Source organism: Myxocyprinus asiaticus, chromosome 23 (assembly GCF_019703515.2).
Source record: "Myxocyprinus asiaticus isolate MX2 ecotype Aquarium Trade chromosome 23, UBuf_Myxa_2, whole genome shotgun sequence".
Classification (NCBI taxonomy): domain Eukaryota; kingdom Metazoa; phylum Chordata; class Actinopteri; order Cypriniformes; family Catostomidae; genus Myxocyprinus; species Myxocyprinus asiaticus.
In genome coordinates, this window is record NC_059366.1 from 7,362,205 (window position 1) to 7,387,593 (window position 25,389).

Here is a 25,389-nt window from a genome sequence, read left to right on the forward strand (position 1 = left end):
CATGCCAAGGGCCATCATATCCTTCACTTCGAGGCCCATGAGACCGTGTTTGAGGTCGAGGGGGTCTCACCAACAATGCCTCATATGCTTAGCACATGCAGGGAGGAGAGGGAGAAGTTGTTTTCTCGGGCCAGGAGGGGGTCCCAGGAGTTTTCCATTGTACACGTCCCTCTCTTGGTCAGTGGCACTTTGTAGGGCTGGCCATTCGATATTGAGGCGAGTGGCCGCTCGCTCACAAACCTTGATGAGGACGGACTGGGATAAGGCCGCGGGGGCGTTAGCCTGGGGAGTCATGGAAGACGGGATGGCCTCCTTGTTCCCCTCGAGAAGGCCCGCATCGTCCTCGTCACCAGAACCAGCTGGCTCATTGGCGAACGAGGGATCCCCTGTGAAAATGTCCTCAGGGAACGCCAGGTTGCTTTGATTGGCCCAGCTGAGAGAGACCACGCCCCGGGAGGCACCCAGGAGTGCGTCGTCATCACCGTTTCCCCCATCAGAGTCGGAAAGTTCGGGGTCGTCGCACTGGGTAGCGGCAACCTTGAGCCTCCGGCGCAGGAGTTTTTTGGGCAGTGCCAGGCAATGGCTACAGTTTTCCGGGAATTCTAGAGCCTCCTCTGTGTGTTTGAGACCCATGCAAATGACACAGAAAGGATGAGGGTCTCTGGCAGCAATGAGGGTGGGCAGCCTGACTGGTAGTTTGAGCGAGCATGGGCGCCTTGCAGCAAACAGAAACAGCTAACCTGGCTGAAGCAAGACAGTCACGTCTGGCAGAGGCTGATCTGAATGATATGTCCTCCGGTAGACAAAATTGTGAAAGTCCAATTCCAACCGAGCTGAGAGAAACAGAGGTCACGAGAAGCGAATGTCAACTGAGGAACAGCAGAGCGTGCAGGTCCTTATATGCTCTTAGGTAAGGGGGCGGGTCCTTATCGGGCATAGGTCACGCGCTTCTCTCTGTCTAGCCAGACTTCGTGCAATTGGATGCTTCTGCAGAGGTCAGGTACGGATGCCCGTGAATACTTATGTACATGTGATTTTTTGTCATTTTTTATTTTTAATAAATTTGCAAAGATTTCAAACAAACGTCTTTCACGTTGTCATTATGGGGTATTGTTTGTAGAAGTTTGAGGAAAATAATGAATTTAATCCATTTTGGAATAAGGCTGTAACATAACAAAATGTGGAAAAAGTGAAGCGCTGTGAATACTTTCCGGAGGCACTGTACATTTACTGAAGTCAGATGTTAAAGCATCCTCTCCACAACAGTGATTTTATGAGCACCGTGCTCTAGGAAGCAATAGTGGAGATCTCTCTTGCCGTCAGCAATCAGACTTTATTATGCCATCTCTCCTGTTAAGCCTATATAACAGGAAGCAGATACAGTATTAACAAAAATGTATAGAATTGTTTCTAAAATAATTGATTTCTGTATTCATGTGATAGAACATACTGTAATAATCTCACCTGTAGTAAGTCAGTCTATCCTCTGGGAAGTTACTTCAACATTCTGAATGTGAAAATATCATTTTGGTGAGTTTTAGTTAATATTTTTTCTAAAATAATTGATTACTGTGCTTATATAATTGATGATACTGTAATAATCGCACCTGTAGTAAATCCATATATCCTCTGGGAAGTTATTAGAACATTCTGAATGTGAAAATGTATTTTACTGTTTTTTGTTTTTGTATTGTTTTTTCTTCATGTATAACTTGATTGTTGTAATTGAATGAATGAGTGGACATCTCCTATATTGTAGCGTAGTGGGTGGAGTTTTCAGACGGTCCCTTACATCTGCTAGGCAGTCAAAGCGCATCGGAGCATTTCAGGCATAATTTTGCAGCCACACCAAACGTTGTCTGAATCCAATTTTTATGCCCATATAGTATAGTTGTACTCCCTTTAAACCAAGTGTGCTAATGACATCTTTGTAAGATTGTCGATTGAAGAGAGCGCGGGTAGGAGAAACCGAATATCTAACGAATGTCTAACGTCAAACTAACTTTACCGCGGTAAATGTAAGAGAGCTACAAAATAAAAACTTACCACTGTGAAACGTCCTGCTCAAGTCGAGCTTGTGAAGGTGGTTCGGGTCGATCAGCTTGTTCTTCCAAACTTTCATTATCGGACTTTGGCCTCAAACTGGTATGGCAAAACTGACGCCATTGTTACCATAGTTACAACAGTGTTTACAGCTGCTCAGGAAGCCTCGGGAGCTGAAACTCTGTTATGGTAAGGGGCGTTACATTTCTGACAAACGCTCTAAGCGGTTGACCAATCACAATAGACTGGGCCAGCTGACCAATCAGAGCAGACTGGGCTTTTCGGAAAGGGGGGCTTTAAAGAGACAGGAGGTAAATCTGAGCGTTTTCAGACAGGCTGAAAAGAGGTGTTGCAGCAATGTACAGTATGAGAAAAATAATGTGTTTTTTGAACATTAAAGCATGTAAACCTATTCTAGTAGACCCCCCAGATAAAATTATGAACCTGTAAATGAGCATAATATGGGCTCTTTAAGGCCTTTCTTGCATTTAAAATCAAAAGTTGTTACAGTTAGTTCCTTTATTACATTTAGGTCTTTTATTACATTTAGGACCAAATATTATTAATAGGGCTGCTAGAAACAGACCAAAAGTTGTTACAGTTAAGTCCTTTATTACAAATCTTACAGTTAGTGCCAAACGTTATTACATAGGGCCTTTATTACATGTAGGACCAGTTATTACATTTGTGCCATCTACAACTGTATATCTATTATATATATATATATATATTTTTTTTTTTTTTTTTTTTTTTTTTTTTCACTTCAAACGTAACAAACTTCCTTCTGTGAAAGGTTTTGCTTGAAAAGTGTGCTTGTGCTATCTTTAAAATAAATGCCACTTGCTTTGATATGTTGTTATCTAATGCAGTGACATTCAGAATGGCTTAAGTGTCCAAAGACATTTTGGGGCCACTGTAAATCAAGTGTATTTATGTCACAAATTGGTTCTGTATGGAGATTCTCCAGGCAGTCTGAATCGCAACTCATGCCTTGTGGTGAATTAGGAAGTGCTGGTGCATGCTTGGCAGCAAAGCACTTCAAGCTAGGTGTTCCAAATACATGCAATGATTTGTGAAGTACAACTGGCCCAAGAGGATTTGAAAAGTGCTGATGTGTTTCTGATGGGCCGGCTTCTCTAACTGCATTCATATTTTACTATCAGTGTGTGTGTGTGTTTGCACTTGTGTATGATTGAAACACATAAATGACACGGGAAAAATATTTCTACATCTTTTATTAACACAAAACCAGGGCAAAAAGACGAGGGCATGAGTCAAGGTTGAGAGGACATTTATCTAATATGACGATGGGCTTGTGCGGCTGCCGCTGGGGGTTAAGTGGAGATTCTGCTCTCTCAGACCATCCATCCAGAAAACAAAAGCTTTCAGTTCCACTGGCTAGTTGAAAGAGCAGCTCTTGAAGGAAGGTTTACCCAAATAGTGAAAGTTCTGTCATTATTGACTCACAGTCATGTCGTTCCAAACCTGTATTTGTTCTCAAATATGTTGTAACCAAACATGATGCATCAATCTGAATATGTTGAATGAAGAATTAGATTTGAGAGCTGCAGTGGAGGACAACATTATTCCAGTTGATTCCATTTTGTTCCATAGAGTAAATAACAGCATACAGGTCTGCAGTGACATAATGGTGATTAAATAATGACAGGATTCCCCTTTGTGGATGAACTATGCCTTTAAAAACAGAGATTTAGTAAACTAACATCAAAGCTTTTTCTCCAAGCACCTCCAGAGAGAGGAAGCAAAATTCATTAGAGGCCCACTCAGCTTAGGCAACCCAGATGACAAACTGTTTCACACATTTTCTCGTAGCACTAAATATAACTTGCCCCACCCAACCTCACACACACTTACCACTCTCTTTCTTTTCATACAAGACATTTGCTCATTTTGACAAGAAAATGCATCTTGGGTGAAAAATGTGATCTACTTTTCAATTCTACTTAATATTTCCTGACTCACACTACAGTTTAATAAAAATGCTTGCAAGGCAGAACTACACTGATATTGCTAAAATTTTCTGGTTAGGGTTTGTTCTCAACCTCTAACCTTAAGTATTAAAATTTTACAATTAATTCAGGCCAAACTGCTAAATATACTCATTCAAACTTTGTGATGTACATATTTTCAGCCAATAGAGTGCAATAGTGCCTCTAATTCAAACGTCTTGGATCCGAAAGTATTTTTTCCATTGATTTTTTTCCATTGGGATTTCATGAAATCCTTTAAAAAAAAAAAAAAAAAGAGTTGTAAGCCATGAACCTAACCAACCAGCTCTGAGATGTATCATAACATTACAAATTCTGATTTGTTACTGACCTTGAGTAATCTAACGGAATATGTTACAAATTACATTTTACTGCATGTATTCTGTAATCTGTAGTGGAATACATTTCAAAAGTAACCCTCCCAACCTTTATATATATATATATATATATATATATATATATATATATATATATATACACACACACACACTGGCGGCCAAAAGTTTGGAATAATGTACAGATTTTGCTGTTTCGGAAGGAAATTGGTACTTTTAATTCACCAAAGTGCCATTCAACTGATCACAAAATATAGTCAGCTAAGTATAGTAAGGACATTACTGATGTAAAAAACAGCACCATCATTATTTGAAAAAAGTTGTTTTTGATCAAATCTAGACAGGACCCATTTCCAGCAGCCATCACTCCAACACCTTATCCTTGAGTAATCATGCTAAATTGCTAATTTGGTACTAGAAAATCACTTGCCATTATATCAAACACTGCTGAAAGCTATTTGGTTCATTAAATGAAGCTTAAAATTGTCTTTGTTTTTGAGTTGCCTCAGTATGCAATAGACTGGCATGTATTAAGGTCAATATTAGGTCAAAAATGGCACAAAAGAAAAAGCTTTCTCTAGAAACTCATCAGTCAATCATTGTTTTGAGGAATGAAGGCTATACAATGCTTGAAATTGCCAAAAAAAAAAAAAAAACTGAAGATTTCATACAAAGTGTACACTACAGTCTTCAAAGACAAAGGACAACTGTCTCTAACAAGGACAGAAAGAGATGTGGAAGGCCAGATGTACAACTAAACAAGAGGATAAGCACACCAAAGTCTGTAGTTTGAGAAGTCATTGAATTCTACCCGCTCAACACCAGTTTCATGTACAACAGTAAAGAGAAGACTCAGGGGTGCAGGCCTTATGGGAAGAATTGCAAAGAAAAAGCCACTTTTGTGGGATCAGCTAGACTGTAAGGTGCATGAGAAGTGTCTGACAAGACAGCCACATCTGTGGCAAGTGCTACAGGAAGTGTGGGGTGAAATGTTACCTGAGTATCTGGACAAACTGACAGCTAGAATGCCAAGGATCTGCAAAGCTGTCGTTGCTGCACGTGGAGGATTTTTTGATGAGAAGGCTTTGAAGTAGTTTTAGAAGTTCTGAATTTTTTTTTTTTTTTTTTTTTAATTGTAATAGTAATTTTTCACATTATTAATGTCCTGACTAGACAGTGTGATCAGTTGAATGCCACTTTGGTGAATAAAAGTACCAATTTCTTTCCATAAGAGCAAAATCTGTACATTATTCCAAACTTTTGGCCACCAGTGTGTATGTGTGTGTGTGTGTGTGTGTGTGTGTGTGTACATATATAGATGAAACAAAAAAAATTACTTGTACCTTGGACAAAAAACAAAAAACAAAAAAAAACTTCCTTGAGGTTCACTTATAATATTTGTAAAAGTTTTTCTGTTTAAAACATTGTAATTTTTCACCCTCATTCTGACCTTCTGACAGAATGCTCAGTTTTGGTGCTGCTTCTCCTTTAAGACTTGACAGCAAACACCCACTGTTCTGATGGGCTCTCTGCTCTTGACAGTAAACGGCAACTGTTCTGATTGGCTCTCTGCTCTTGACAGTAAACACCCACTTTTGTGATTGGCTCTCTGCTCTTGACAGTAAATGCCCATTGTTCTGATTGGCTCTCTGCTCTTGACAGTAAACGGCAACTGTTCTGATTGGCTCTCTGCTCTTGAGAGTAAACACCCACTGTTGTGATTGGCTCTCTGCTTTTGATCGTAAACACCCAGTGTTCTGATTCGCTCTCTGCTCTTGACAGTATACACCCACTGTTGTGATTGGCTCTCTGCTCTTGACAGTAAACACCCAGTGTTCTGACTGGCTCTCTTTTCTCCTCTTGCCATCTCACTGCTCACCGCTATTGAGTAAGGCTACGGAAGGGATTATGTAAAGTAGTAGTTGATGTGTTGTTGTGGAGGCGAAAGCAAATGTCTAAGACAGTGTGACATCACAATGTGGAGTAAGTAGAGAACGTGTCGTTTTGGCCGCATGGTTTCAACAAATGCTCTTTTTGCAGTGTGGAGGAAGTTTTGAGTTCTGAATCTGACATTATGTTCATACAGTACAATGACCTCTTATGTTAAAAGATCAAGCCAAATTTGATTCCTCATGTCGTGACCCATTTAACATCTTTAATGAGGGAATGAACAACAATCCTAGGAAGCATTGGGAATGATGCAATCAAAATAAAAACAATGGAAATATGTAAGACAGTTGATTCAAAGTTGTTGATTTTAAGTACAGAATCAATATATTTTACGTTTTTTGCAAAATATTTTGATATATACTTAAATACAAGTAGTTTGAGAGTGTAGGAAGAACGACTTGATTGCATCATTCGTAGTGAGTCATAGGAGTGGATGGTCATTGCAGATATCTTTTGGCATGCTTTGTAGGCAGCAATTCTCTGATTGGTAGAGCTCTCTTCAGGATCATGGGAAGTGTAGTTCTTCACCAAGAATTTTACAATTAAAAAATTTTTCACAAATGAATTTGAAATAACGAGGACTGGTGGCTTCAACAGAAGAATCAATTAACAACCTCAGAGCTCACGGTCGGTCTGTCTTTAAAAATTATTATGTAACATTTAGTTATTGATAATAATCTATTCCCAGATGGAGAAAATTAATGGGATTTTTACTTCCGGAACCACTTTGTTGCACTTTTATTTTTAACAGTGATTATGTCATTTTAGTTCTAAATGTAATTGGTCTTTGTTCCTACATCTATTTGCATTCTAAATTGTGATTGGTCTTGTATTCCTTGCATATATTTAAAGGTGAAGTGTGCAATTCAGTCACCATTTGCAGCACCAAACGGAAAAGTAAAAATAATGATCTTTTCAAATCATGCTTGACCGACAGTGTTTACACTTTTCAGGGGTATTAATCTTTGAGTGGCTTACTTACTATAGTTGTCTCTAAATACTAAGCTGGGATAGGATAAAATATGTTAACAGAAAAAATTGCACACTTTACCTTTAACTATTTATAACTGAACAGTGACTGTGCAGATTCCTGCAAGCAAAAGCAAACAAGACACGTACTGAGTGTCATAACAGCAATGAGATGGCTCTGATGTTGCATTACATTTTCGCAGAACCTAAACATACCTAAAACGTTAACACTATTCTTCTGCTGCCTTGCAAGCATTGCTGTTTCCTTCCGGAGATGCAAATCTAGTCATTTCTATGCTGTCAGGGTGACTGGGAGGAAAGCACTAGGGCATTACTTCTTCCTGCTAGGGGTGGGGGACTTCATGCCACGGGGTGGGGCGGGTGATTTGCTGTTTTGGGCTGGGGCTGGAGATTTGGTGGGAGCAGCAGCAGGGGCGGGACTGGCCGCCGTGGTGGTGGGAATTACAATCGGACCCGTGGGAGGCATGATCCTCTTGGGCGAGGGGATGGGTTTCACGTCTGGCATCTTCTCTCCGTGTTTGTACACGCTGACGATGATATCCACCGACTCACCACCGTACTTGTTCTGCACCGTCATGGTGTACTTGCCGGAGTCTTCGAGAGACACACCTTTGATGGTAAGGCTAGCAAACTTGCTCGAGTCCATGGCGATGGAATACTGATCGCTGGGCTCGACTTCCTGGTCGTTCTTAGACCAGCTGACCAGAGGTTTGGGGTCACCACAGACGGTGCAGGTCAAGCTCAGGGTCTGAATAAAGAGAAAGAAGAAAGATAGATTTACTAAGGGCTCCCACGGTCATGGGAAACCTAAAAATATCAGGGAATTTTAAAATTGGGATTTCCAGGATATTAAAGTCCTGGATTTTTTTTTTATAGTGAATTTTATTTTATTTTTTTTGTTTGTTTTTTTTTTTTAAATAGCTCTAAAATTTTGGTTAGAAATTGCTCTTTTTGAGTGCAATCTCTATAAAATGTGTTAAGAATCACAAACAGCCGGGAAAGTCACTAAAATTAATTGGTCAAAAACTCCGGAAACCCTGTAAATGTGCAGTGGAGTTCAAAAGTCATGCATCTATTTTGCATTTTTCTACTTGAATTTTATTATTATTATCATTATTATTATTATTATTATTACAAATTTAATTTCAGATTTGTTTTTATTTCATTCTTTAGAATGAATTTCCAATTTTCTTGATCTTCCCCCTGCTGCTTTAATGACATCCACAATTTTGGGCAAAACAGATGATTCATGTTATTCAAGCATAATTTCCAAATGTTCCAAAGAGCATCTTGTGTGCATCAATGGAAGCAAGAAAATCTGACTGTCTGTACAAAGGAGTTAACATGGTCAATGTTGAAAACAACTCACTTTTGGCGCCCCTTCGTGGACATTTCACCAGGAAAATGGAGCTCACACAAGCCCATACCCCAATAACATTTACCGTTTTGGCCACTGGGGAGCAGTGCTTTGAATTTCGGTAAGCACAGACCGAAAAGTCCACCTACTGTTTCTGATTTTACTGTGAGATCAGTCTGAACTTTCTGTTTACCATTTGTTTTTTTCACTCAGTTATGCCATAAAAATGACATTTTCTTGTAATAACGAGATACTATGTTGTAAAACTGACATATTTTCTCATATTAATGATATATTATGTCATAAAAATTACATATTTTTTCATAATAACTAAATTATGACACTTAACATCTGACAGTTCCTACGGTAATTTACCACTTTGTGCACTTGTTGATAGTTGCAGCTCTGCTCTGTAGCCTATATAAATAACGGCAAATTAATTAAACATATAACCATGGCACAGTTATTTGAAATCAATGATGAAATCATCACAAAATATGAACGGTTTGACTCTGGCTTTTGTGAATTGGTTGTTGAGCTGTAATTCTCAAAAAATTCTCACAAAAAAAAAAAAAAAAAAAAAGAAAAAATAAGACTTACGCATTTCAATTTCATAACAAAGTTCAATCAAACTGAATTGAGGAATCTTTAGTAAAAAAAAATAAAATAAATCTTAAAAATAGGCTAAAATATTTTTTGAGTGTGTAAACAAACATGAGTGTGATAAGGAGGTTGCATTTTGATCCCTAAAATTGCATTTTGTCTCTACTAATGGTTAGGGTTAGATTTGGGTTTTGGTTGGGGGGTAGATTAAATAAAATAAGCATTTCTCTTCATTGTTTTACACCGAGTTCAGCTGAAAGCAATTCTTTTTACAACTGGCTTCTGGCGACCTCTCCTGTATATAAATGGATGTCACACTTGTTTATATGCTCTGAAACACTTACCGCTTTAGCCTCTGGGGGCATTGTTTTCAAATTCGTTCAACGTATACCAATTTCGGCTAAAGAGAGTGAGATCAGGCTGGATTCTGGATAAAAAATCCCAAAATCCATGTTGACTTGACAAAATGTTTCAAACTAAAACACTTTTTAGGATTCATTTACCACTGAACTGTAAGCACAGGCTGTCTGGGACATGAAAAGTGATACGTAACCTAAATTAATTTGTGAGATGCTCAAAACATCTCACTAAAACAACAGATCTCATTTTTATGACATAACTATCTCATTATTACAAGAAAAGATGTCGTTTTTATGACATAACTGAGTGAAAAAAATAAGTATGTGGCAGCATTGCGCCACCGTAGTTTACTTCTAGGTTTCAGTTAGATTAAAATCTCAGATTTTCAAAGGGACTTTTGAGCCCCACTGTATATTTAATCTGAAGGCAGTAAATATCTATCGTTAAAATGAGGAAAATGTACTGTAACATTCATGCTAACGGCATAAATATGAGAAACACCATGACTGCATTAAGCAGCAGCATATCATTTTGATGGATAATATGGTATATTTTGGTGCTATGGCAACTAAAAAGTCATGTAGTTTTCCTTGCAATTACTTTCAAAAATGGGTGGCATCGGACTGTGATTTAATTTTGTTCTTAATTCAATGAAACAAGCTGTACTGTCAGCAGGTCTGAGTTTTAAAAAAAAAGTATCTTGCTATACTTCTCAAACCTAAATGAGTCTCAAATTTGTTTGATCTTTCATATAAAAGATGTTGATGCACTATGAAAACATACTGTAACTTTCAGAACTCAAAACTTCTTGCCCAGTAAAAAGGAGCAATTATTGAAACCAAACTGTGAAAAACATCTTGAACTTCAGGAACTTCTGCAACTTTCTAAAACCACAGATCACATCGACACATGACGGTCCATGTTTACACGTCAATGACAACAAATGAGTGTTCAGGTACTTGACCCGCCCCATCATGTAGATGTAATAAGGGGAAAGCTAGAGAGATAACAGTATTCCTAAATGCCAGAAGAACTAACGATAACATGTAGTATAGTTTGTCAAACCATGTGCTGTTTCTGGTTGTGTGTAGCACCTGCAACTCTGCATATCCTTCTGGAGGATCCCAGTGTTAAAAATGAGTGACTAAAGTTTACTTTTAACAAGATCTATGATGATTTCAGTCTGATCTTAACAGTTTGTGTGACACATTTCAGCATGGACTGTTTTATAAGTCTGTCACAATGTAATGCAGGCTTTGCAAAAAGACTGCTACTGAAGGAGGGGGGAGTTAAAAACTATGTCGGACCCAACAACAAACCCACAACATGTTTCTAATAGGAACAAAGAGTAGTTAGCCATTTCACATGTGGAAGGGACATTTACATAGAAGTCTTAAAGGCACAGCAGCCGTGAAATAGACATGAAAACCAAATTGTGACTTTTGGGCGCATTTTATTTATTTTATTGGTAAGACTTTACAATAAGGTTCTATTTGTTAACAAACATTAGTTAATGCATTAGGTATCATGAACAAACAATGAACAATATACTGTATTTTTTACAGCATATATTAATCTTTGTTAATGTTAGTTAATTATTCATTGTTAGTTCATAGTGGATTAACTAATGTTAACAAATACAACTTTTGTTGAAATGTTTAAATGAATTTAGATATGTTGAAATTAACATTAACTAAGATTAATAAATGCGGTAAAAGTATTGTTCATTGCATGTTAACTAATGTTGTTAACTAATATTAACAACCGGAACCTTATTGTAGTGTTACCATTTTATTTTATTTTACTTTATTATTTATTTATTATTTGAAAAAATATGATATTACCCCTTTAAACTCCTTAAATTTAAGAGCTTCTCCATGACAACTGCATCAATCAGTCTTTGTTTTCAGATTTACATTGCTTATATTCTGCAAAAAAAAAAATCAAATTCAATTGTGATGGATGGCTCTATAAAAAGTAATACAATCAGTATGCTGTAAACCCTGCGGGGAGCTCTCACTGGAAATCCACAGTGTGCATGACCTCTGCAGTGAAAGGTCTCCTCTCCCACATGGGTTCACCTCATCCCGCCTGTAATGGATCTGAGAGCCACTGACCTGCTGTGCTTATTTGATCTCAAAGAGAAAATGATGCAGGGTATTTCCAGAATCAACTATTCAGATGAATCATAATCTCACCAATATCCTTTCACAAGCAGAATGCAGCATATTCCCTGAGCAGGTTTCATGCTGTTTCCCAGCAATGGATTATGAGGAAATAGACAATAGACATGGATCTCAGGGAGTGGAGGAGTATGACGCCCTCCAGCACACACTCCCAGGGCTGAAGAGGAGAACTGTGGAACAACACTCACCAGCGTGTGTGCCTGTGGCACTACAGCTCACTCATGCAACGGCTGCAGCGCCACATGGGTGATTTCAAGGAATGGTTCAATACAAGTTAAGCTCTATCCACAGCAAATGTGGCATAATTTGATTATCACAGAAAATTATTTCGACTCTGCCCTTCAGTTTCTTTGTTTGTTTTTTAAACAAAAAAAAACAAAAAAACTAAATTGCTGTTACAGTAAGGCACTTACAATATACAGTAAGTATAGGGCTAGCATTACGAAGGGTTTAAGCAGAAATCTGAAGCATGTATGTGCCCATAAACATCTATTATATGAGCTCTAAAGTTTTCTTAATCATCCATTTTAAATTGGGACTACTTTTCTGGGGCGCATGAACTTCTGGTTATGCATTACATCCAGTTACAGTCTGGCACTTACAATGGAAGTCTATGGGGCCAGCATTCTGGAGGGTTTTAAAGGAGATATGTAAAGCTTGTACATTTGTGAAAGCATTATTATTATTATTATTTTGTGAAAACAAATTTTTTTAGCTGTAAAGTTGTCTAAATCATCCTTTTGAGGTGGGACTACTTTTCTGAGTGGATGAACGTCTTGTTATATGTTACCAATGTCATTCCTGTGAGTGCAGTTTTCTCTATGTAAACAGTCCCGTTCTTGTTTCTTTGCATGAAAGTTATCAGGTTTACTGGCATGATGTGGTAATTAAAATGAAGTTGAAAGATTGGATATAAATTTAAACAGATATGGAAGTAAGTGATTATATCACACTCGAGCCAAAACTTATTTAAACATACTTTGCGCAAGGACATGAACGCATTGGCGAGTGGAATTTGCATGCCACTTTCCCGGACATACAGGTATGAAAGGAGCTGGTATGCAACCACTCATTCAGATTTTCTCTTCAGAGCTGAGCGGTTGCATTCAGTGCACTGAATACAATTCCTCCAATTCACCTCGTAAAACTGCTGGATTTACGGCGTGATTCAGATTGCAGAGAAAGCCCCTGGGTGCTTCGGCAGAGCGAAAAAAAGAGAGTATATTCTAAAAGAGTATATTTTCATTCACAAAAAGAGCAGCACACACAGAACATCTTTTAAAAGATGCCTTCCAGTTTGTGTGTAATTCCTGGTTGCAGTCGTTATCTCTCCGCTTCTGATGGCCACGTTCGTTGTCTTACGTGTCTGGGCGCTGCCCATGTGGAGACATTGTTCATGGATGGGTCATGTCCTCATTGCGAGAACATGACCATGGCAACGTTGCGGTCGTGGCTTACTTTCTGAGGAAAGCAAGCCACCCCAGCGGCTCCGCGCACCTACGGGTTTGAGGACGTGTCGGTTAGCACTGGGGGCGATTTGGGGACATCAATGGGACCATCTCCACCGGGTATTCCCCCACGGACCTCCCATTCCCCAGCATGCTTGATTGCCCCGGTCGGGCACTCGGACAAGACCGCCGGCTCGTCTCGGGGCGAGTTCGACCTCTTGTTCAGAACCCGGGAAGACGATGAGTTATCGAGCGCAGCATCGGAGAGCGGGCTCGTCCAGTTGGACGCAGAGGCTTCGGCTGGGCTTCCTCCTTCGGGAATGGTCGCCCAGTCTCAGGCCAATGCGGAAATGACGGACATGCTTTCCCGGGCGGCCGCAAGCGTCGGGCTAGAGTGGAACCCTCCACTCTCCCCTGAACCCTCGCGGCTCGACAATTGGTTCCTGGGCTCAGGGCGCTGCCCACGGCCATGCCCCGCCCCAGTTCCTTTCTTTCCAGAAGTGCATGAGGAGCTGACAAGATCATGAGAGGCACCTTTTACTGCCCGGTCCCGGTCTTTCAGCTCCCCCGCTCTCACTACCCTTGATGATGGAGCGGCCAGGGGGTATTCGGTGATCCCCCAGGTGGATAAGGCACTCGCGGTGCACTTGTGTCTGCAGACCGCCGCTACCTGGCACGGGCGCCCGAAGCTCCCATCCAGGGCCTGTAGGTTTACGTCGTCCCTGATGACTAGGGCTTACGGTGCCGCTGGACAAGCTACCTCCGCCCTGCAAGCCATGGCTCTCCTGCAAGTACACCAAGCCAAGGCACTAGAAGAGCTGCACGAGGGTAGTTCTGACCCAGGATTGATGCAGGAACTGCGCTCTGCGACTGACCTCGCTCTCCGGGCGATGAAGGTCACGGCGCGGTCTCTCGGGCAGGCGATGTCCACCCTGGTGGTCCAGGAGCGCCACCTTTGGCTCAACTTGGTTGAGATGCGAGAGGCTGACAAGGCACGGTTCCTTGACGCCCCCATCTCCCAGGTTTGCCCAGCAGTTCTCGGCGGTGATGAAGCAGACGGAGGCCATACAACACATCCTGCCCCAGTGCGGCTCAAGACCCCGCACCCCGTCTTCTCTGGGCAGGGTGTGGTCTCTGTGGTGTCTTCCCCTTGGGAGGGACACCCCCCAATGTGGATACTTATGGCTCCCAGTCGGTTAACAAATTCCAGTCTTTTTGGGGAGAAAAAAGATGAAAAGAGGCCTCAGCTGGGCTAGCCTGTCCCTATTTGTTGGGCAGTCGACTTGTTCCTGAAGGACCGTTCGACGCTCATAAGAGCGTTGGGGGAGGTTCCGTGACAGCCTGGTGCGCTGGCTACGAGGCACACAGCGGTCTGCCTGTCTCGCACCGCCAGTCCACGTGACACAGTTCAGGTAGTTTTGGCATTTTGTATAGGGATCCCTAATGTCACTACATCGACACAACGTCGAGTGAGTGACAGATTGGGAATGTCATGGTTACTTTCGTAACCTCCGTTCCCTGATGGAGGGAACGAGACGTTGTGTCCCTCTTGCCACAATGCTGAACTACCCGCTGAAATGGCCGGAACCTGGTCTCAGCTCCTCAGCACAAAACCTGAATGAGTGGTTGCATACCAGCTCCTTTTATACCCGTATGTCCGGGGGAGTGGCATGCAAATTCCACTCGCCAATTCCCATCGGCCTTTTTTCAAAAGATCAGAGGTGTTTGGGGCTCCCAAGTGTGACCCCTAGTGTCACTACATCGACACAACGTCTCGTTCCCTCCATCAGGGAACGGAGGTTACGAAAGTAACCATGACGTTTCTTTATGCATTCTGATGTATTTTTCCCTATGTTTAGATTCACAGATGAGCTTAAAACAAACCTTCTTTTCCATAATCGTCACAACATCAGGAAGACCACCAACCACTTTCCCACGATCTGAAAATGAAAACATTATGAAGTTAAATTCAGGAATATAATTACAAAATCAGTGAAGGCCCCCTCGAGTGTTGGGAGTGATTGAGCATACTTACACTTTTCAGCATATGCTTCCGCTCTGAAAGGCAAGAGAAGAACAGCATTATTATTGAGTTCATTAGCAGACCTTCATATTTTAACAAATCACTGACATGCAGCACACATGCTTTGCATTGCTAAACATTGAGGAAGTGGAGAGACATCTCCCATACAGCAAAACCATATATTTCTTTTCAACACATTCAAAAGAAATATATTTCGTAAGTTGACAATATGTTTTGTTTTTAATTTCAAAGACAAGAAAATACATTTCCAATATCAAAGTACATTTTAGATACACATACAAATGTGTATGGATTAGAACAAGATTAGTTTCCAATTTTATTTGTTTTTGTGTGTATCCACCCTTCAAACTGTTAAAGAAGCAACAACATCAACAGTAACAGTAAGTGCAATTATTTTAGAACATTATATGAAACGTAAAATTTTTTTAATTGAATATTTAAACAATTACAATAATTATACTTATATGATTATGTGTTTCTGTAGCTCAACTATAGAGCATGGTGCTAACAATGCAGGCCTTACTTTTTTTAAGGGTTAGCACTGGTGCTAGTGAAGTAAAATATTAATTCGCACAAATTAATTATTTATTTTTTAGCACACAAGAGTGCAGCCAAAATTGTTTTATAGTTAATTTTTACATTATTTAATACTATTTTTATTATTTACTACTGTAATTTACTTTGATACAATGTCACATTTTTAATGATTTATTTAATATAATGAATAATGAATATTCTATCTCAATATAAAAGGTGCAGCAACGCTCTTGTAATTTCCTTGACTGGGTATCTGCACCAACTACCACACAGAATATTTATTTCCTTATTTCCAACTATGTAAAAAAAAAAAAAAAAAAAAATATATATATATATATATATATATATATATATATATATATATATATATATATATATTAATTGCAATGGTTTAAGAATAGACCATTGCAAAACAAACTGAACTTGTCAAACCTCGTTTCATGGGGTTTTAGGCATCTGCCACATTAATAAATGTAGTTGAAAATAAATGTAATTGAGAGTGAATGTAGAAAACAGTCAAAACGGTGGGAAAAAGCAATAAAAGTGCTTGTTGAAATGTATTTTTTAAATGCATTTTGGACATACAGTTGTGTTCAAAAGTTTGCATACCCTGGCAGAAATTGTGAAATTTTGGCATTGATTTTGAAAATATGACTGATCATGCAAAAAAACTGTCTTTTATTTAAGGATAGTGATCATATGAAGCCATTTATTATCACATAGTTGTTTGGCTCCTTTTTAAATCATAATAACAGAAATCACCCAAATGGCCCTGATCAAAAGTTTACATACACTTGAATATTTGGCCTTGTTACAGACACACAAGGTGACACACACAGGTTTAAATGGCAAATAAAGGTTCATTTCCCACACCTGTGGCTTTTTAAATTGCAATTAGTGTCTGTGTATAAATAGTCAATGAGTTTGTTAGCTCTCACGTGGATGCACTGAGCAGGCTAGATACTGAGCCATGGGGAACAGAAAAGAACTGTCAAAAGACCTGCGTAACAAGGTAATGGAACTTTATAAAGATGGAAAAGGATATTAAAAGATATCCAAAGCCTTGAAAATGCCAGTCAGTACTGTTCAATAACTTATTAAGAAGTGGAAAATTCGGGGATCTCTTGATACCAAGCCAAGGTCAGGTAGACCAAGAAAGATTTCAGCCACAACTGCCAGAAGAATTGTTTGGGATACAAAGAAAAACCCACAGGTAACCTCAGGAGAAATACAGGCTGCTCTGGAAAAAGACGGTGTGGTTGTTTCAAGGAGCACAATACGGCGATACTTGAACAAAAATGAGCTGCATGGTCGAGTTGCCAGAAAGAAGCCAATGCCACAAAAAAGCCCGGTTACAATATGCCCGACAACACCTTGACACACCTCACTGCTTCTGGCACACTGTAATTTGGAGTGACAAGACCAAAATAGAGCTTTATGGTCACAACCATAAGTGCTATGTTTGGAGAGGGGTCAACAAGTATTGTGCTCCTTGAAACAACCACACCGTCTTTTTCCAGAGCAGCCTGTATTTCTCCTGAGGTTACCTGTGGGTTTTTCTTTGTATCCCGAACAATTCTTCTGGCAGTTGTGGCTGAAATCTTTCTTGGTCTACCTGACCTTGGCTTGGTATCAAGAGATCCCCGAATTTTCTACTTCTTAATAAGTGATTGAACAGTACTGAATGGCATTTTCAAGGCTTTGGATATATTTTTATGTCTTTTTCCATCTTTATAAAGTTCCATTACCTTGTTACGCAGGTCTTTTGACAGTTCTTTTCTGCTCCCTATGGCTCTGTATCTAGCCTGCTCAGTGCATCCACGTGAGAGCTATTGACTATTTATACACAGACACTAACTGCAATTTAAAAAGCCACAGGTGTGGGAAATTAACCTTTAATTGCCATTTAAACCTGTGTGTGTCACCTTGTGTGTCTGTAACAAGGCCAAACATTCAAGGGTATGTAAACTTTTGATCAGGGCCACTTGGGTGATTTCTGTTACCATAATGATTTTAAAAGGAGCCAAACAACTATGTGATAATAAATGGCTTCATATGATCACTATCTTTAAATAAAAGACAGTTTTTTTGCATGATCAGTCATATTTTCATAATCAATGCCAAAATTTCACAATTTCTGCCAGGGTATGCAAACTTTTCAGCACAACTGTATATATATATATATATATATATATATATATATGTATATGTATTGATTTTAAAATATATATAAAATTGTCAAAAATACATCAGGAACAATTTATGAATTCATATGTTTATAAATATATTTTAAAACATATATTAGCAATATTTTCCTGATATGTTTTTGGCCATTTTTGTATATGTAAAAACACACACAAAAAAACTGCCATATGGGGTGGCTTCAGATGCAATGGCTATCTTACTTGAGTCTCTGGAATTCTGCGTAGGCTTTCTCATAGACTATGAGGGCGAAACACAGAGGGAAAAAAAAGGATAAAAGTTAAAGCAGATAAAACAAATACAAATTTTAAAATTGAAAACTGCGCTGGCTCTCTCCACTCCCCACTTCTTATCCCAGAGGCACATGGCATAAAAAGAAAATCATCTCTCATTATTTTAATAGCATTGTTTTCCTGCATCGCTGGAAATAGCTCTCCTTTCCCTACTTATTACTGTCACCATTCAGCAAATCGCATGACCCATCACACACCAGCCCTTGATTATGTCTGTGGACTATCTTCCAGTATCTGTACCTTTGATACTATGACAGCATTATTTCATCCCTGGATTTCCTTAAATAGCAGCTGCAATTCTGGCCTTTACTTCCAATTATAAACATGGAGCTCTATTGAAGGTTAACAGAAAAATACATGGGACAGGCCATGTTTCAGATGATCATGCAGGTGATAACAAATTTGGTGCAAGGCTGTAAATTTTTATTTTTATTTTTTTAAGTGAAAGAGTAGTTGAGTAAAGTTGCATCTGATGATGCCACATGACATTCTTTCAGCTGCCTCCAGCGTTGATGTTGTGCTTGTCATTAATGCTGATAATGCAGGTGATTTGGACAACTATTAGAGCGGTTGTTGAAATATCTCACATGATAATCTATGAACTTCAAATGTAATGGGTTTTTTTCAAGGAACTCCTCTTTAAAGAGGTCACAATATACTTTTTTTCTCCACTTATAAAAGGTAAAGTTTTTTTTCTTTTTTGTACCAAAAAAGTCATAATTTAGTTTAAAATCCTTTTCCATCCTCGCTTTGACTCTTAGAATTAAAAAGGCCGTTTGTTGCTGCCGTGACTTCTAGACACAACTGGAGATTTATTGTCGTGTCCTAAAACTGCTCATCAATTTATCCTTTAATAACAACATCTTTGGGAGTTGCTGTAGCTCAACATGTAAAGTTAAGTAGGACTTCCTATCTTATGCAGAACACAAGAGGAAAACTTTTAATGAATATGAATATCTTTTCAAAATGGGAGTTGATAGTTACACACTTTAAAGGGATAGATCCACCCAAAAATTAAACTTTTCTCATCATTTACTCACCCTCATGCCATTCCAGATGTGTGACTCTTTTTCTTCTGCAGAACACAAATTAAAAATTTTAGAAGGATATTTCAGCTCTGTAGGTCCTCATAATGCAAGTGAATGGTGACCAGAAATCAGAAGCCCCAAAAAGCACATAAGGGCAGCATAAAAGTAATCCATAAGATTCCAGTGGGTAAATACATGTTTCCAGAAGCGATATGATAGGTGTGGTTGAGAAATAGATCAATATTTAAGTTTTTTTTTTTTTTTTTTTTACTATAAATCTCCACTTTCACTTTCACTTCCAAATTCTAATGTGGAAGTGACTTTCACTTTCACATTCAGTCACCTAATGGTTGGTGCTGGTCAAAGGTGGAGATTGATAGTAAAAAAAGGACTTAAATATTGATCGGTTTCTCACCCATACCTATAACATCTCTTCTGAAGACATGGATTTATCCACTGGATATTGATTACTTTTAAGCTGCCTTTTTGTCCTTTTTGGACCTTCTGAGTTCTGATCACCATTCACTTGCAATGTATGTACCTACAGAGCTGAAATATTCTTCTAAAAATCTTAATTTGGGTTAGGATTTTTAGAATCTCTTTTTTTACTGTTACAAAAATATAGCGAGAATTAGATGTTTTGTATCCAGTAAAGACTTAGAGAAACTTGTTCATGCATTCCTCACCAGTAGGGTGGACTATTGCAATGGACTCTTCACCGGCCTTCCCAAAAAAAAACATTATACACCTGCAGCTCATTCAGAATGCCGCTGCCAGGATTCTCACCTGAATCAAAAAATCTGAGCATATTACTCCAGTCCTCAGGTCTTTACACTGGCTTCCAGTTACATTTAGAACTGATTTTAAATCATTACTCATTTATAAATCACTCAATGGCCTAGGACCTAAATACATTGCAGATATGCTTGTTGAATATAAACCTAACAGACCTCTCAGATCATTAGGATCAAGTCAGTTAGATATACATAGGGTTCACTCAAAACAAGGTGAGACTGCATTTAGCCATTATGCCACCCACAGCTGGAACCAGCTTTCAGAAGAGGTCAGATGTGCTCCAACAGTAGCCATATTCAAATCCAGACTGAAAACAAATCTGTTTAACTGTGTATTTCTTCACTGAGCACTGTGCTGCCCTTACTGATTGTACTGCATCATTTTATTTCTGTATTTTGTTTTCTTTTTTATTATTTTAAAAAGTATTTCATTACATTGCATTCTTATTTGTTGTACTTCATTGGTTTTAAATTGATTTTATCTTGTATTTTCTTTATAATTTTTATGTAAAGCACTTTGAGTTGCCATTGTGTAGGAAATGTGCTATATAAATAAACTTGCCTTGCCTTAATTAAAGATTACACATCTGGGATGGCATGAGGGTGAATAAATAATGAAATAATGTTCATTTTGGGGTGAACTGTCCCTTTAAAAGCATTAAAAAGGAACTAAAGTCATCATAAATGTAGTCCATGTGATTTGTGCATCATATTCCAAGTCTTCTGAAGACATATTATAGGTTTTGGTGAGAAACAGCCAGAAATTTATGTAATTTGTTTTTACGAAATTCTTGAAATGTGTAGCACGTTCGTTGAGTGCTAGACTATGAGAGAAGCTTGTTCATAATGGCACATAACTTAATTTGTTTTAAGCACTAAATTGCCAACTATTGAAAAAACGGACCATTCATTTATCCTTTGAGCTCAACTTTCGATGTACTCAATCATTCATTAATGAACATAGAATTGAAATTCATTAAAAGTGAGTAAATTATCATTTAGAATTTTCATTCACCATTCCTTTAAACACTTCAGGATTTTAACAGATTAGAGAATGACCGGTTAGGGGAAACTCAACTTACCTTGTCCAGAGAGGTCAAGGGTGCGGGTGTGTGTCTTCTCAGGATCCACAATCTCAATGGTGTACATCCCTTTATCCTTATCAGTAGGCTCAACTATCTCCAAAGTTGCCATCGCTGGATTCCCACCAATTCGCATTCTCTCTGATGCAGTGATTTTGAGTTCCCTTTAAGAACAAAGAGCAAAGTGATTCCATGTACTGCATTTAATCATTAGGAGACATGTGAGGCATCACCAAACCAATATAATACATTGCAAGTGCACATCGCTTACTTTTTCAGTTGTCTTGGTTTCCATATTTATCCTATTCATTTTCTCCACAGGCATTTCAAACAACTGTTCAGTAAAGAGTTTTAAGCCATGATCCAAACCAACCAACTCCGAGATGAATCACAACATTTGATTCCAATAAAACAGTAGTGAAAAAAAAAAAAAAAACAGACGACAAGTGAAACTTGGAATCAACTACTCATCCCAAGAAACATTGCGAATGATGTAATTGAATCACAAACTATGGTATAATATAAAAATATTGCAATATAAGTATTTATTGACTGTAACTAAACTAATTTATTGTAAAATATTCAAATACAGTATATGGGTTTTTCTTCAACTTAAACACTGTGGACTTCTAGAAAGTACAGTCTCCCAAAAAAAAATGTCACACTCTCACTATGACTAGAAATGACTCCCAATAAAATGTTCTGCTCACAAGTGATTTTTAACTTAATTCTGTTTTAACTTTGTTTCTTTAAACATTACTTGTATCATATTTACTCTCAAACATGCTCCTTAGTGACACTTTTGTCAACTTGGTTAACAAGCAGACTAACTTTTGGAAAAAAAAAAAAAAAAGAAGAAAAAAAGGGGGGCAAAATTGTTGTGTGACAGTCGTAATTTTTGAAAATGATCGAAAATATGTTTTTGCACAATAAATATTGAAATGGTTTATGTTTATTTCATGCTCGGTTTAGATTATTATTGTTTTAAAAGTAATAATTTGTATTTTTATAATGGATTTTTATATTATTGAAAAGTTACAGGTTAAAGGTTAACGGTCAGCCAAATACTGAGGAGCCAAACCATGCAAAGCCTTGTATGTAAGCATGAGAATTTTAAAATCAACACAAAACCTGACAGGGAGCCAGTGCAAGGACTCCAAGATGTGGTCACTTGTCCTGCAGCTAGTCAGGATTCGAGCTGCCGAGTTTTGCACATACTGCAATTTATTTAATGTAGATTTAGGTACCCCAGTAAGGAGCGCATTAGTACTGATCAGCTTTTCAGCCACAGAGAAGGATAACATAGGCCGCAATCTTGTTTCTGAGATGAAAAAAGGATGTTTTAACAGTATTCTGCACATGTGGATCAAATGACAAACTTGCATGAAATATAACTCCTAGATTTTTTAGTTTTGTTTGAAACTCCAACGCAGAGCCATGGTTAGAGTTAAAGAGCCAGCTTTACGAAGCTGGTGAGGAGAGCCAATGAGCATAACTTCAGTCTTGTTACTGTTAAGACAAAGAAAATGTGTGTATATATATATAAAATGTAAATATAATGTTGAAATCACACTGACTTGTTGCTTCTACAGAAGGATATATCATAATTTAACAATCTCAGAGTTCAAGGCAGGTCAGTTTGGAAAGGTTTATACATCATCACTAATATCGCTAAAAATCTATTTCTCTATGAAGAAAATAAATGTGTTTTTTACTTCCAGAACTCTACGGTTACACTCTATTCCAAACACTTTTTAAGCTCAATTGTTTTTTTCATTTTCCCAAAGAGAGTAAATGCTCTCAAAATGTTAGACATGTCTGTTTTTTTAAAGTGGGGTTATCTAATTAACATGTCCCTGGTGTAAAATTAGACACGGCGGGTGTTTTATTTGTATTTTTACTGAATGTGAAATTCCCCCTCCATTAATACCTGCTCTGTGTGTGATTCAGAATGTGCACTGGGGGGAGGAAAGACCCAGAGTAGCCACTTCAGAATGCTAATACAGGGATTTGAGAACCGATGCATGCAGGAAGAGGCTTTTCTCACAGCGTTCGTATTTCACATGCTACTGCATCACCTCCAGGGCAGAGCATTATAGCTAACTGCAAATCACAATGATTTGTTTCGAGTCAACAACAGAGTGAAGAACAAGGCATATTCTCTTTTCCTGTGATTTCCTTTAGTTCAACAATCATTCATTTTGTACATCTCACTCTAAAGCAACACAATTAGAGACCAAAATCTGAAAATCATGTTTGCATGCAATACACATGCCGTTGTTATGCCAGGGGATATGAAGGAGCATGTGCATTTCATTTGCACAGGTATTTGTCTCTTTTCATGTTCGAGGAAATAATTTCAAGAGAGAATGAGATCATGTGCTTACTTCTGTTTCCATTGGATTTTCATCTCCTCTGTGTAATATTTCATATGGCATTGAAGCATGATGCCCTCTGCAGTGCACTGAATAGACAGCTCAGCAGCACTGGATCCTGGTTAGGAAAAAAAAAAAAGGAGACAGCTTAAAAATAATTTTGTCGTCGTTTACCCATCAAACCCATAAAAGTCATTCTTCTGTGACACAGAAAGTTTGGCAGAATGTCCAATCCTAGTATGTCTTTGCCATACTACAAAAGTAGATTGTGATTTTAAATGTCAAGGTCCAAAAAAAAGCATCATGAAAGTATGATTAAAGCAGTCTTTATGACTGTTGCACTATATTAGTATTTATTACATAGCTCTCTGGAATACTCTATTCTGATTGATCAATGGCGCCATCTAGTGGTCTGATATTTCTGAGTAACAACCGCACCTCCATGTATCAGACCGCTTTTCCGGGTATTGCGAGATATCTTTACTACTTCTTGAATCACTGTGCGATCTCTACAAGTAAGCTAATAAAATAATTTCAACTCAAATCAATGTTTCATGTGCATTTATTTGTTTATTTGGCAAGTAGTCTGGTAATAAGATACAGAATGAGAAGTCAGACAGTCATTTATTACAAAATAAACACAGACAGAATTCCAACACAAACCGGAGGTGGATTTCAGCTGCTCAGCTATTTATTTCATCTTACATAATTTCGATGCAAATCAATGTTATATGTCCATGTATGTATTTATTTGGTTAGTAGCCATGTAATAACCGGGATAATGTACAGACTGATACAAGAGTCCTCCGCTTCATGCCGGGGTCCTGATCATCCTGTCGGGATTTATTTTGAGATAACAACCAGCTGACTGTACATTATACCTTACATAAACAATACTATCACTATAGACCATTTCAAGGACTGTTCGTTGGTGACGTCAAGTGACTTCATTGTTCCATGAACATTTCCTGCTTGTCAAAACAGACTATTTAGCAGAGATGGCCACATCTATTCAAATGAATGGGAGAAATTGGAACGCCCAGCGAAAGTTGTGATGGAACAACACACATCTCCCGTGACTTTTCCCCATTTGGCGGCACGTGATGGGGCACACCTGAACTCAGTGAAGAGCCTCATAACTGCTGCCTTTAAACACCGATCGCGACTCTTGTTGGGAGAACGATCTCTACCTACTGGTGTCTTCGCAGGTCCAGGAATGGAGCGGGGAGGGTCCGGTGCGAGTTAGATGCATCGCTGGGGATTGGAGCACGCTTCATTGCCGACGGGCCAGGATGCTGGGATGCTATTCCCCTCAAGTGCTGAGGTCCAGGGAAGCTGGGTCACTCGAGTGAAGCTACTGCTCCACACACCTCGAACCAAGGAGGGGAGCGCGTTGCAGCCGCCGGGACCCCATCCACTATCACCTGGGCCTTCCTCTGTCTTCACTAATCTTCCTTCACATAGCCCTTTCCATCGTGAAGGCCCCAGATTCCCCTTTGTTTTGGATATTTTAAACAAATTCCTCTCCAAGGCCTGATGCCACACCCACTGTGTCCGTCTCTTGATCACCCTGCCACACAGTGTTGTCAGATTTTACTGCTTATTTGGGATACACTATATTGCCAAAAGTATTCGCTCACCCATCCAAATAATTGAATTCAGGTGTTCCAATCACTTCCATGGCCACAGGTGTATAAAATGAAGCACCTAGGCATGCAGACTACTTCTACAAACATTTGTGAAAGAATGGGCC

At 38.7% G+C, this 25,389-nt stretch overlaps 1 protein-coding gene across 2 annotated transcripts in view; it reads right to left on the minus strand.

Annotated features, from left to right (window-relative positions):
• Positions 1-3,263: 3,263 nt before the first annotated feature.
• The window catches only part of LOC127413918 (myomesin-2-like), an 81,538-nt gene continuing 59,412 nt past the window's right edge, over positions 3,264-25,389 (minus strand). For both annotated transcript variants that reach the window (XM_051651487.1, XM_051651486.1), the window contains exons 30-35: positions 23,649-23,754; positions 21,262-21,425; positions 18,268-18,304; positions 15,317-15,339; positions 15,166-15,221; positions 3,264-8,075 (exon numbers count right to left, since the gene is read on the minus strand). In XM_051651487.1, the coding sequence (XP_051507447.1) occupies positions 7,638-8,075; positions 15,166-15,221; positions 15,317-15,339; positions 18,268-18,304; positions 21,262-21,425; positions 23,649-23,754 (824 nt within the window). In that variant the 3' untranslated portion in view covers positions 3,264-7,637. The remainder of the gene's footprint in view (positions 8,076-15,165; positions 15,222-15,316; positions 15,340-18,267; positions 18,305-21,261; positions 21,426-23,648; positions 23,755-25,389) is intronic.